This window comes from Talaromyces rugulosus, chromosome I (genome assembly GCF_013368755.1).
Source record: "Talaromyces rugulosus chromosome I, complete sequence".
Taxonomy (NCBI): domain Eukaryota; kingdom Fungi; phylum Ascomycota; class Eurotiomycetes; order Eurotiales; family Trichocomaceae; genus Talaromyces; species Talaromyces rugulosus.
This window is the reverse complement of record NC_049561.1, coordinates 4,394,098-4,407,539: the sequence shown is the minus strand read 5'-3', so window position 1 is coordinate 4,407,539 and position 13,442 is coordinate 4,394,098. Positions and strand designations below refer to the sequence as shown.

Here is a 13,442-nt window from a genome sequence, read left to right as displayed (position 1 = left end):
CCCTTTCACAGATAGGCCGGCCCATTGCCACTACCACGGAATTGCGTCATGGACAAATCAAAGGAGGGAGGGGGCGGCAGGTGACTGGACTTCTCATTTCTCGATGCAACCGACTTATCGACTAATCGAACTATCGAAACCGTTTTGGCTCTACAGATCATCAAAGAACCGGCCAATCTGCTCTCCAATCCACTGCGACCGCCGCTGAATGTCAGAGACCCCCTTGATGCCTTCGTTCGTAATGTAAGCGTCGACCAGGCCGGGGGGTACCCATTCAAAGTAGATGTTCTTTACCTCGACCGCAACCGTTGCCGGACCGCGCCCCGCCGTCGCATCGACCACGTCGAGCCCTTTCAGCCTGCCCCCTGTCGCTGCCTCCCTCCACCCCCGCATTACCTCAGCTGGCTGGTTGCTTTCCTCTGAGTGGTCGTCCTGGTTGGCCACTTTGTCTACCTCGCTTAGGACGACTACTTTGGCCTGTGGGCTAACGTGTTTGGCCGCTAGTACTGCTGGGAGACTCCCCGTCTTGTTGCTCACTGCCCCGTCTGCTGCGAGCCGATCGGCGCCTAGTAGAAGAATATCAATATCGGTAGAGGCCAGGGCGGCCGATGCGTCTGTGTACAAGGTTACGTTGAGTTTGGGGCGGCCATCTTCATCGTGTCGGTTTTGATAAGGCGACAGAATTGAAGAAGCCAGGGTGACCCCTTCGAAAAGCGGTCGGGATTCCAACACGCGCAGATCAACGGTATGTATGCCTGTCGCTGTGCTGAGGAGATGGAGGATAGATTCCCGGATTGTTGAGCTTGATGACAGTGTTAGAATCCGCAACGTCGCGCCCTCCTCCTCGTCGTCTCCCCCTCGTTGATCCGTGAGCAGTTCGTGTTTGACATACGCCGCAAAGGCCTTGGAAAGTTCCGCCATCATTGCCTTTCGCTCGTCGACCAGAGAGTTCATGAGCTGCTCAACATACTCTGCATGGTATTGTCCGTCGCGCTGAAAATCCTCAAGTTCCGTGAGGGCAGTGATCAGGGCGCTCGCGATCGCCGCTCCCATGGACTCTCTGCCGTTTGTCCAAATATGCCATGCTGCCAGTCGTACCTTTCTCCACCACTCCCCCCAATTTGCTTCGCCCTCGTATGCCTCTAACGGCCGCATATCGACCAGCATATCTCTCAAGATGCCCAGTGCGATTGTAGCGAGCTCTCGGGCGCCGCTCGCATGATCATCTTGCAACTGCTGCAAACCGTCTCGCAACCTCTTTCCCGCCGTCGAGCCAAACTCATACTCGGGATATACCCGTATCAAGGAGTCGGCGATTCTCGGCACGAGCTTCTGCCCACTGACCGTTGCCTCTGCCCCATCCTCAAACAAGCGTTGCAGAACTTCCTCAGGGTCATACCAGTTGTGAAAGTTGTGCTCCCAGTCCAGCACAACCCCGTCGGTCTTGTTTACCGAAGTGTTCTCTTCGTCAACCTTGGTGTGTGAACATGGATACGACTTGAGCAAAAACGCAAAAGGGTAAATTGTCCACTCTCTGCCAACCTCGTAGTCCTGGAACGTAAACGGCCGCCCTTTGCGCCATAGTTTGACCGATGACGGTGTCAGAGACGTCTCTTCCCTGAATTCTCTCCACGCAGCGTCCAACGGAGTCGAGTCGACCTGCGCTTCGATACTACCCGATATCGGCGCGAGATGATGCCTTTTGTGGTTGTCCCTGTCAGTCTTTTCCCAACATATCTATCAGTCTCGCAGGGAACACGCAACTGGTATGTGTTGACCTTGTCGCTGCGCCGAAACAGTGCGACTTCGGCGGCCCGGGCGTGGATATCAGAGTACTTGAAGAGGAAGCTGGACACAACCGAGCGCTTCTGCAGGATGGCGTTGCTCCGCTCGGAATCAGCTTCTGTAGATGGCATTTTTACTGTCTGTCTAGCATTATTGACGCAGAGATGCGTGGTTGTCAGAGCCAACATCTATCTAGTTACTGACTGCACAGACAGATAGCAACAGCAGACCGGGTGACATCATGCGGGGCGCTTATCCGTTCCAGCCTCCCGCTTTTTATCTAATAATAATTTAAGCAGTTTTCGTGATAATTATTAGGGGCGACTGTGCCGGAATCTAGACCGTGGTCGTTCTCTTTGTTTGTGCTGGTAGTTACGTTACTCTACTGCGTGCCTCTAGATGGCTGCTGGGAATAGATCTACTTCGAGAAAGCAATTGCAAAGCTGAAAACACTACTGTATAGCAATTAATTGTGTATAATCATCTAACAGTACCCCATCAACAAAGATAAAATAATAATAATAATAATAAAAAGACCAATTAACACGCACGCGTCGACGCGGTGAGGGCAACCGCGCCTTTCCCGATCGGGCAAGCAGCAGGCGGTCTTCGAAAGATTTCCCTGACCGACGACCGCCCTGACTTGTTGACAGCCATCACCGTTTGCTCGCCCCGCCACTCTCTTTCTCTCCCCTCCCTGCGTGCGCTCGTTTCTTTTTTTGCTTCGTCTTTTCTTGTCGTCTGCAATCCGTCCTTTCCTCTCTTTTTTGTCTGTTCAGTCTTCTGCGAGCCCTCTGGCATAGCACGGAGATTGGCACTGATTGCTCTTGAGAGGAGAGAGAGAGAGCGCTACCATCGTGTCTGTCAAGTGTCTCTCGCCCATCTCGCTTCGCCTCGGCGCTCTGCACGACATGACCATTGCCCCATGGTTTTTCTACGCTTAACGGTCAAGGTCCTCCCCCGGGAGCGGCCCAGGCCTGCCTGGCAGCCAAACGGCGATACAGACAGTGCCTCAGCCAATGCGCCTACTGGGAAGACCATTGCCTTTCTCGTGCCAGTGCGAGACCCAGAAAACGTCTCGCTGGGTGCACTCGGTGGGCTGATTCAAGAGAAGTGGAAAAAGCTCAGACCACACGCAGAGTGAGTACCTTTTGTTTACAACCCGTATGTGTCTTACGTCCCATACTTATATGAAATAAAACAACAGACCCTTGGATATCAAGAAAATCCTCCACGAAGAACATCCCCACGAGAACCTCGATGTTGATCTCTCCGTCGCCGACGTATTCGTCCAGCATGGCCGTGCATATACAGATGGAGAAGACCAACGGGCCATTGCTATCGTCGCGCAAAACCCACTCGCACACCCCACCTTCACTCGAGAAGATTCTGTCGTTCAGGACTGGGCAAGTGCAGCCCGCTCGTTCTCCACAGCAGGGGGATCTCATTCTTTCCAGCGGCCCGCACCTACAATCCCTACCATCCAAGAAGACGAGCCGTCGTTGGACCATACCTCGCCTCACATCAACAACGAGCACATAGAAATAGAGTCTACTCAAAATGGCTCCAACAATTCTGGACCTAAATCACCGTCCTATGATATCCCCATGCAGTCTGTGGAGCGAGAACAGCCTGGTGATGACAGTGAAGTCCTGAAATCGCTAGAGTGGCAGCGGAACTCTAATGATGATGACCGTGAGATTGTCGAGAGCTCTCCTCAGCTTCCTCGCGAGGCTAGCGAAGAGCTTGGCGCTCCAGAACCCCGGAGAGCTTCACATACGTCTCATCTTGAACAAATTGACGAAGAACGCAGTGTAAACCGTTCTTCTAGAGGACGAAGTGGGTCATCTGCATCTAGTCGGAACCTAGAGAGGCAGCAATCTATCGTCAAAGATTCCCAGACTATACCCCCTTTGCAAGAAGTTCCAGGGTCTCCTCGTGAGAAGAGCCATGAACCTGAAGACCATGAGTTGCCCGGTCAGCAAGGAGATCTGACCGTACAGATGCAGCAATCTATCGTCAAAAATTCTCAGACTACATCCATTTTGCAGGAACTTCCAGGTTCTCGTGAAAAGAGCCCTCAGCTTGAAAGTCATGAGTTGCCCCATCAGCAGGCGGAGAAAAAGCCAGTCAAGGAACCAGAGGAATTTGAGCGTGATCAAAATGGTGACATTGACATGTCGGATCCAGACGATGTTCCAGAACCTGTTCCAGAACCACAGTACTCGGCCACTCGCGTCTCACGTACTTTTAGCACCGACAAACCTTTTAGCTTCAAAGACAAACTTCTTCAAGACACCGCGACTAAACGAAAGCGTCAAAGTCCTGACCAATTGCCCCCTCCGAAGGAGCCTCGACTGGAGCTTTCAACAGAGCCATCGACACCGCTTTCCCGCAAGAAGCAACACCTGCAGCCTAGTGATGCGGAAATGCATGGCCGGCCTCTCTCTTCCAGCCCCTCTCAGCCTCGCGTGCGACGATTGTCTTTCTCAAGCCCGCAAAGAGGTAACCTTTTCGCAGTGCGACCAGCATATGTACCCGAAGGCAGCCTAGGCTTTGGCATAACTGAAAGTCCAAGGCGAAACCGAAAACTGCCGGTGGCTGGGGTCGCCTCGACATCCACGGCCCCTAAAACACCCGTGCCTGCGGTAGAGATAAAGCTATCTTCAAGTCAATTGAGCAGCATGACGCCATCTCGATCAGAAAAGACTGATTCGGGATCCAAGCTTCGTTCTGCCTTGCGCAAGGATGGCCTGAGTGACCGGAGCCGGGTCCGCCGCTCCATTTCATTTGTCGATGACGAACCGAATGGCAATTTGCCAGCAAAGACAGCAGCACCAAAGGCGTCGTCCAAGCTTGCTCAGTCGCCAGAGAATGGAGATTCTTCTTCTGAAGAAAAGCTTCACTCAATTTCTCCAGAACCCAGACCTGCTCAGTCACATGGTAAAGGCACCCCCTTTTCTATTGGTTCAGAGGGAAAGCGTCGCTCTGTTCCCCCAGAGCCCAAGCCTGTTCACCCACAAAGCAAAGGCACTCCCTCTTCGGTCAACTCGGATGAAAAGCATCGTTCGGCTTCTACAACACCTAAAATAGTCTGGCCTTCTAACGTGTCACAAGAGACAATTAACAAATACAAAAAGGAAGCAGGGCAGAAGATTAACAGCGATAAAAAGAAAAAGAGAGCCACGGCAAATACCCAACATACAGAAAACAATCATGCTGGTGAGCTAGCTGAGAAACAAGCCACGCCTGGAAAACGAAGCAATGCCTCACAGTCTTCTACCAAGTCAGCAACCCCAGATGCAAAGAATGACAGCGTCAAAAACCATGCTGGTTCCGAGCAATCCAGCGGCGAGAAGTCCAAAGAATCAACCACGAAGAGAAAATCACATGTTCTGTCTGACTTTGAGCGGGTCGACGAATTCAATACCGGTTCTGATGGTGATCACGAACCTCAACTTTCGCCGTCAAAGAGTACTGGCGCGCAATCACCTGTGGCCGAAGACAGCAGCTTGCCTCCAGCAGAGAAGAAAATTCGGGATGAAATCAGCACTCTCCGCGTGGACAAAATCAGATCTACTCCAGACAAAGTCACTCCGAATGACGTCTCACCAAAGAAGAAAGCAGCAACACGCACAATTTCACAAATGAACATGGAGGAAATCTCTGGAGATGGCCATCGTCATGGAGGTTCTGTGCAGCGTGCTAGAACACCAGTGCAGCTTGCGGACTTTAGCTCCTCTCAATCTTCCATGGCCATGAAGCAGTTGCATTCGGAGTTGGAGTTGGCACACAATGAGTCTCCCTCTAAACATGGATCCTCACCTGCTCCCCAAATTCAACAAACTACAGAAAAAGCACCAGAGAGTTCCTCAGGATTGTCTGATTCCGATTCCGATTCCGATTCCGTCTCCGACTCTTCTGACTCTTCTGACTCGGATTCTGACTCTGAATCAGGTTCGAAATCGGAATCCCTAATCGAACCCAAAAAGGAACCAGAGGCTGAGGAGACCCAACCTGCTCCGGCCAAACTCAGTGCTGTCGTTAAGCCGGAGCCCAATTCTGGTCCTGATTCCGACTCTGACTCTGATTCCGATCTTTCACTCAACCTTGACTCGAGTTCGGATTCTGATAGCGATGATGACGACAGCGACGATGACTTATTTAAGCACATCAGAACAGAGAAACAACCAAAGACACTGGGCAAACCACAGGACAACATCTTGTCGCAGCACACCTTTGGCAGCAACAGCAGCTGGACTCCAGTCAACATGAACAAGCGGCACACCTTTTCATCGGTTCGAGCAGACATGCGCAGAGAACAAGAAGCTAGTAAAGCAGCAGCAGCGGCGGCGGCAATGGCTAAACCTGCGGCAAACGGCACTAGAAAGATTCGCAAAGACATGTTTGAATTCCCGTCAAGCAGCGACTCCGACGACATTGACGGCGATGATAGCGACAATGATGACCGCGGTGACATTCTGCCGACGGGCAAGGAGAAAGTCATGTCTAAAAGCAAGGTGAAGATGCCGTTCAGTAACGGTTTTGGGTCTCACTGAAATCCGTTGAGTTTCTCTAAAGCTTCTACCCGCGAAAGTGAATTGACACGTCGGATGGAGTTGTATGTAAACACATTCTTGTACTTTTTTTTTTTGCCCATCTATTCTGGACAGAGTAGCAGTCACCCTGTTAAACGTGATCCATGTCTAGAAGAAGGCTCCATTGCACAATGTAGAATTAATAATTCAGAATACCAATTGAAAATAAATCGAACAAATTCTCGTTTCTCTTGCAATCTACATAGACACAAAATTATCTTTCAAGGGACACTCGTCGCACTCCCATTCACGTCTCCAACACCGTCAACAAAGCCCTTTGGCGGTGCTGTAACCTCGAAATTCCAGGCAAACTTGTCCTCGACCGTGCCGTTCTGGATGCCCTTGAGCGTCTTCAGCAGCTGCTGGCACACCTCACCGCCGCTTTCATCGGCGCCCACGTCAAAGGCAAACTTGTCATTCTTCGACAGCGTCGTGATCGACTTGATGGGCACGAGTGCGGCGGCCGTACCAGCAGCAAACACCTCTGCAAACTCCGGGAGCTCCTCGTATGGGATGCGTCGCTTCTCGACCTTGTAGCCAAACACGTTGGCGGCGATCTCGCACACCGACGCTGCCGTGACTGACTCAATCACATTCTTGCTATCAGGCGTCACGAGTGTAACCGAGCCATCGGCTCCCTTGCGCACGCCGATAAATGCAGACGTCGAAAACTCGTCAATCTCGCTGCGCGTCTTGCTGTCCAGGTGCAATGTGATGTCGTACTTTTCAGCATGCGCCTTTTGCGAGTGACGCAAGACAGGCGCGTAATTGCCGCCCACTTTCGCCGACCCAGTGCCCTCTGGCGCAGCGCGATCAAAGTCCTCGAGAACGAGGGCGTCGACACCATGCACCCCGTGGTACACGCCCGTCGGCATGACAAACACCACAAAGGTATACTCATCGCCGGGGGTCAGGCCTAGTTGTGCACTGGACCCAAACACCAACGGCCGAATGTACATAGCAGCGCCGGTCTCGTGTGGCGGCACAAAGCCCGCGTTGGCTGCGACGGCCAGGTTGACGCATCGCAGGAAATGCTCCTCGGGGATATGCGGAATCGAGACAAAGTCTGCGGATCGCTGCATGCGTCCCGCGTTGCGGTTTGGTCTGAATATTGTGATTTTTGAGCCCTGCTGCGGAGGCATCCTGAAGGCTTTTATGCCTTCGTACGCTTGCTGACCGTAGTTGAGACCAGGCGCCATGCCGTGGATTTGCAGGTGAGGAGATGCGACGAACCTGGGTTCGGACCAGGTACCGCCGCCGGTGTAGCTAAAGTGCGATTCGACATGGCCGTTGACTGTTTGTTTCATAAAGACATGGCGATTAGTCTGGAGGAACTGCTGTGATGTCGAGGCAAGGGGTGGACGTTACCTTCGCGGACCTTGAAGCCGACGTTGTTCCAGTCTGCCAGGGAAGATGCCGAATATTAGACAACTGCACTGCTTTAAATTCCTGCGTAGATTGAATAAATAAACTCACCGATAGAATCCACAGGTGGTGGAGGGAAATCCGACGCCATTGTCTGTCGTCTCTTCTGTCGTGGTTCTTCAGCAGAAAAAAGTTCCCCGCAAAATAACGAAATGGGAAGTTTCTAGTTTCTAGTGTCCAGCAGGACTACCGGTAGTATTTATACAGGTGAATAATAGGAGCAATACCAGTCATAAAAGCCCGTGTTGGACTCTGATTCTGACTCATCGAGAAGAAAAATGCCGGAGTCGCGCATGCAAGAGACAATGTTGAAGGTTGGACTGACTGGGCGGCTCCGAAAGCGGAGAGGCCCGACTGCCGATCCCGCAGCTAGACCTATACCAGAATGACGCCATCGAACTGTATAGTTACTAATACAGTGTGTACATCCTTGTATCAGTACTCTCTGGTAGAAGAGCTCATGAAATCCCGAGGATGGTCAGCTGCTCTCTGCTGTCCAGGTCGAGCCTTGCAATCATCATGACCAACATCCCAAAAGAGTCCAAATTCATGCACCAATCACCTAGGTCATGATTCCGCCCTGTGCTGCGTGGTATGCCGGACTTGGAGTTTCTCAAGTGTCCAAGATTCAAAGGATGGCTGTTCTTTTTCTGGTTGAGGAATGACATGTATTCCTGCTGCCAAACCTTGTCGTTTTCCGACTCCCACAAGCCGCGAATGCAGGGCAATGGAACGGAATCAGACCCTTCACAGGCAGTGCGCGTCGGAGGGCCAATGTTGACATTGACAATCATCTCTATAGTTCCAAGAAGACAAACAACTCTTCAAACAGTCAGCAAATATTTATAGAGTTCGGCCATCATTCCGAGTTTCGAACCTTCCTATGCTCTCGTAGAATATCCATTCTGTTCGCGTTGAAAAAGTGGAGATATTCTTTCTTCTGGCGAGATAGTATTTTTGATAAAGCCTAGCACCCATTTCCTGGAGAGAAAAAGAAAAAATTCTTAGTAATCAGAAAATCTGTCTAGTAGAGGGGAGTTTACACCAGTCGACTGGAAAAAGAAGGTGACCAAGTCATTGTCAACGCTGGGTTCTAGAACCCGGAGGAGAACGTATATAGTTGCGGACTGAACCGCGGCAAGTAGGGTGTTCTCGTCGTACTCTCGGAACTACAATTTGACAAATGATTAGTAAATATCGTGCAAAATTCAAAAATCCGGATATATATATAGCTACATAGGATGCGTAACCTACCTCTTTATACAATCGCATATGCTCTGCATAAATAGTAGACCACACTAAATCGCTGCTTGTGGGCGTCTTGGAATAAAACATATGCACGAGGCTTACGCAATTTGCGAGGGGCTTTGAAAGGCATTCGTGACACCCATTGGTAACACAGCCAACTTTCAAGTCACCAACCATGCACCCGGCATGGATAAAAGGAGGCAAAATGCCGCCACTAATCAGCATTCGGGGGTACGACCTTATTTGGCCTAAAATAGACTTTGCCGTAAGACAGGAATCCAGACTGACTGCTTCCCGTAGTTGGGGGGTAGTTGTTGCACCTATTTCGGAGAACACCAAAGAAGAATTGTTCTGCATAGTTGGGCTGTCCAAAACGAAGCCCCGAGACATTGGCGTTAGGGCTTGTGTTGTTGGCTGTGAAGAAGCAAACATGCTTGCCGGAAGAATCTTTTGCAAACTGTTGTCTTGGGAGGAGGGTTCTTCAAAGTTGAGGGTATAATTCTATGATTATTTGATTAAAGTCTTGTTAAGTGATGGGGGGTTTAAGCTCACTATCTCGTCGAATCTGACATCTGGAGCTCCGGAAGTGCTGGACATGTCGACAGGTGAAGGTCCAGATAACATACAACTCACTTCAGTCAAGCCGGTATCCATTGCAGGAATATTACCCATAAACTCCTGGTCATATAGTCCAGTGTTCATAGCAATATCCTGGACTTCTGTTGCCGTAGATTTAGAACAATTTAGTGCTTCCGGGTAGCCGGCCTGGGAGAGTTCCGTTGTGCCCGACACAGGAGTATCAGAGACGCCATTGGTCCATCTTACAGTATTTTTAGAAGGTCTCTCTGTTGCTAATTGCCCTATGCTGATATTGTCGTACCTGCATGACAGTGCTCTTTGGGAACATCGAGAACACGACGGAAGATGGAGGTTACATCGCACCTTCGCGACTCTGCACTGGGTGCACGACTTTTTCCGGGACAAAGGCATTGCTAAAGCAATCTCCGCAGCGGCCCAATAATAGGAGAGCCGACTCGGTCAATTACAAAAGTCAGAAGAAGACAGGGAAGAGAAGTTGCAAGTAAGAAACGAGAACTCCAGATGCGGGCGATATGTCATCTTCTTTTTTAGGGTTAGCGCCGGAACTCAGGTGGGTCTCACCTGAGGCTTGGCGCAAGCTTACTTTCCCCCCCACCAATCGGAGTCGTGGTACCGTAGCGGAATTCCGCTGGGGAGAAGTATATAATTTATGTCAAAACACGTAGAATTATTCCTTGTAAATCATATCAGTATTGAAAAGAAAATTTCAAACTTGTCTTGCACAACCCAAATCCTCGTTTGACACCATGGCCCCAATCCGCGTGGGACTTATCGGCTTGTCCACCGCGGCATCTCCACAGAGACCAGGCGCCTGGGCAGTCCTTGCTCATCTTCCATCCATACTGAACTCACCCGACTATCAGCTAGTAGCTTTGGCAAATTCTACCGTTGAATCCGCGAAAAGATCAATCGAATTCCATAATCTGCCACCCGAGACGAGAGCGTATGGAAACGCCGTGGACCTGGCCCAAGACGATGAAGTCGACCTTGTGGTCGTGTCAGTCAATGTACAAAAGCGGCCAAATCTGGTGAAGCCTGCCATTTTGGCAGGAAAAGATGTATTCGTCGAGTGGCCTCTTGGCGCTAACAGCCAGGAAGCTCGCGAGTTTGCGAGTTTAGCTAAAGCCCATGGATCGAGGACCATTGTCGGTCTGCAAGCTCGGGCTGACCCTTTGGTACTCAAGACCAGGGAGGTTCTCGCCAGTGGAAAAATTGGCCGGGTAACTAGCTCGTCTGTCTTTGGGTGCTTGAGCCCTTTGTCAACTGATGTTTGGATTCCGGGCGCGGAATACTACCTGGACATGGAGAGTGGTGGAAATGCATTTACGATTTTCTTCGGACATTGTAAGTCTTGGCAACATCTCTTCTTCTTTTTTCCCTTCTCTCTCTTCTTTAAGATTCCTAGTCCATTTCAATTAGCTAATTCATCTAGTCCTGGATACCTTTGCCTCTGTTTTGGGCGATTTTACAAATATCCAGTCCATCCTCAAAACACAATACCCAACTACCAACATCGTCAATGATGAAGGAAAAGTTGTCCATGCCAACCATCCAAAGTCAGCTCCAGATCACATCTTTGTTCAAGGAGCCCTTGAAGGAGGTGCTGTTGCTTCTCTCAGCTTTCGCTCAGTCCCTTCTGCTGTCGACCGCACCGGCTTCCGGTGGTTGATCAGTGGGACCAAGGGTGAAATAGAAGTGACTGTACCGGAACTTGGATGGCAACTGCGTAGCTCCGAAGCAGCTTTGAAAGTGAGAGTTGGGAAGGAAGAAGATATTGAGACTGTGGATCTATCTACAGACCCAACCTCTACCAAAGTTCCGTTTCCAGGTTCCAATACAGCTGGATTGTATGATGCTTTTGCAAAAGGCGACAGTAGCAAATATGCAACATTTGAAGATGCGGTGAAAACGCATCACTTGCTGGACCGAATTATCCAGTCGTCCAAGCTGTCTTAGCCCCGGCTTTCGGGACTGGGACAACTCTCCGAGTGTTATACACAAGGGCATGAGTGATTACATCAACATAGTCTCAGGTATAAAATATGAGTTTAAGAATATTCTTCTAAAGACATATAACTCTATATAGTTATAACCAACTTATTCCTTGCTCCACATGTGGACCGGCTTGATATGGTCATAGCCACACCCTAACCACATAATGATTATCCACATGTCTACATGCAGTACAATAATGCCCAGGAACAAAGGCCTGGGCAAAAACCTCCCATATCTCAGGCTCACTGGATCGAAAACCTGAGCCACACCTACAAACGGTCGTTTGCTGATAGTCGACAGGCCTGGGAAATCTGTATTTATATTGCTGGGGAACTTTCCGGACTTTTAAACTCGTTTCGATAAGGGGCGTCATTGTAGTCGTAATTCTTGCAAGCGATTGAATAACTTGATGCCGAATGTGCGGGTCTTGTGGATTCAAGATCATACCTGGAGGAACGAAAGTGTTCTCGGAATCCACGATTTTGAGACACATTTGCTCCAGATTTGATGGTGTCGTGGTTAATATTTGTATCACCTTGTTGATATCAACCGTATATACGGGGTGATAATATGAGATTTTCGTTAATGTACCGTTCAATTTCATAAATAGTGGTATGAGCATGTGCAGGGCTTCTCCTTTCGAGCCAGAACCATTTGGACCACACAGATACGTGTGTTGTAAGAATTTAATTTGTTGCGGGGTGAAAGAGTAGTAGCAGGGCTGTACTCTCAGACTGACACACCCTATAGGGAGGTTCTGGTCGGACGGGAAGCAGAGTTCCGCAAGTGTATTCATAAAGTCACGAACAACGTTCACGTCACTCGGCGATTCGACTGGTTGATTACTAGTTGCATATACGAGAGGCCTGGGGGATGGGACCGGTACTGCGTCCGTTATGCTCCGAACTCGACCGCATGCGTCCCTGATGCTATCATACAGAGTTGTGCGTCTCTTGTGGCAGTCTTGAAAGTTGTGATTGACTGAATGGCTTGGATGGAAGCTATAGACCACGTATGTAGATTGTCCTGGTAATGTGACTATCTGCGAATAGTTGGATGAGATGAACCGTTCTGCCGACTTTTCAGATTGTTCCCTAGGGTTAGCCTTTGCTCGATGTTTCCAACGTTAAGTCTCAACTACTTACCTTTCCCATACAGAGTATGACTTCTGGCTGTTTTGCACGTATCGCAGCGAGAACTAGTCTGTCGTATGCCCTCATCTCATCTTCACAGGTCTTCTCTAGTTTTTCGTGTAGGCTCTTGTGTAGAAACGGCCATCTATCGATGACAGAAACGTTTTTGGTGATACATTGTTCACCACTCGAGACATTCAATACGGCTTCCCGTAATGCATCCAAAGATGGACAAGTCGAAATAACCTTGTCAAGGCCATCGGCCCAAGGGTGACTGGCGAGAGGCTCTTGCATTAGGACTAGCAATCCACCAGGGGTGAAAGGTCCAGCAAACGTGCGGGTGACCTTGATCTCGTTTTCGGGTAATATGCAGATATTATCATTGATGAATGTGATAATTTTGTCAAATGCGTATCGGTAATTGGACGTGGGTAGCTGGTAGCTTGGGTAATGATCTTCAGGGCTATTCTGAGAAACTGACAAGCCTTGAAAAGTGGCCGCAAGATCTTCAACGGACTTATAGACCGGAGAGCCTAAAAAAGAGGTTGTAGTTTGTAAATCCATCCTTTCGATTTCCTTCTTTTAAATTTGTATGTTGATGTGGTAGAATTCCTATAATGCCAGGCCCTGGTGCGTGCATCAGTTTATAAAGAATATG

At 49.7% G+C, this 13,442-nt stretch overlaps 5 protein-coding genes across 5 annotated transcripts; 2 read left to right on the top strand and 3 right to left on the bottom strand.

The window, feature by feature from the left end:
- Positions 1–150: 150 nt before the first annotated feature.
- Positions 151–1,916, bottom strand: TRUGW13939_01482 (uncharacterized protein; the record flags this gene model as incomplete). Its single annotated transcript, XM_035484682.1, has 2 exons — positions 151–1,722; positions 1,779–1,916. 2 exons carry the CDS (start codon positions 1,914–1,916, stop codon positions 151–153), a joined length of 1,710 nt encoding a protein of 569 aa, XP_035340575.1.
- Positions 1,917–2,710: 794 nt separating this feature from the next.
- Positions 2,711–6,344, top strand: TRUGW13939_01481 (uncharacterized protein; the record flags this gene model as incomplete). The annotated part of the gene is made up of 2 exons (XM_035484681.1): positions 2,711–2,925; positions 2,993–6,344. The coding sequence occupies 2 exons, from the start codon at positions 2,711–2,713 to the stop codon at positions 6,342–6,344; spliced, it is 3,567 nt and encodes a 1,188-aa protein (XP_035340574.1).
- Positions 6,345–6,604: 260 nt separating this feature from the next.
- Positions 6,605–7,899, bottom strand: TRUGW13939_01480 (uncharacterized protein; the record flags this gene model as incomplete). Its single annotated transcript, XM_035484680.1, has 3 exons — positions 6,605–7,677; positions 7,752–7,784; positions 7,860–7,899. 3 exons carry the CDS (start codon positions 7,897–7,899, stop codon positions 6,605–6,607), a joined length of 1,146 nt encoding a protein of 381 aa, XP_035340573.1.
- Positions 7,900–10,402: 2,503 nt separating this feature from the next.
- TRUGW13939_01479 (uncharacterized protein) lies at positions 10,403–11,612 on the top strand (the record flags this gene model as incomplete). The annotated part of the gene is made up of 2 exons (XM_035484679.1): positions 10,403–11,000; positions 11,089–11,612. The coding sequence occupies 2 exons, from the start codon at positions 10,403–10,405 to the stop codon at positions 11,610–11,612; spliced, it is 1,122 nt and encodes a 373-aa protein (XP_035340572.1).
- Positions 11,613–12,733: 1,121 nt separating this feature from the next.
- On the bottom strand, positions 12,734–13,348 carry TRUGW13939_01478 (uncharacterized protein; the record flags this gene model as incomplete). The annotated part of the gene is made up of 2 exons (XM_035484678.1): positions 12,734–12,745; positions 12,797–13,348. 2 exons carry the CDS (start codon positions 13,346–13,348, stop codon positions 12,734–12,736), a joined length of 564 nt encoding a protein of 187 aa, XP_035340571.1.
- Between the last annotated feature and the right edge of the window lie 94 nt (positions 13,349–13,442).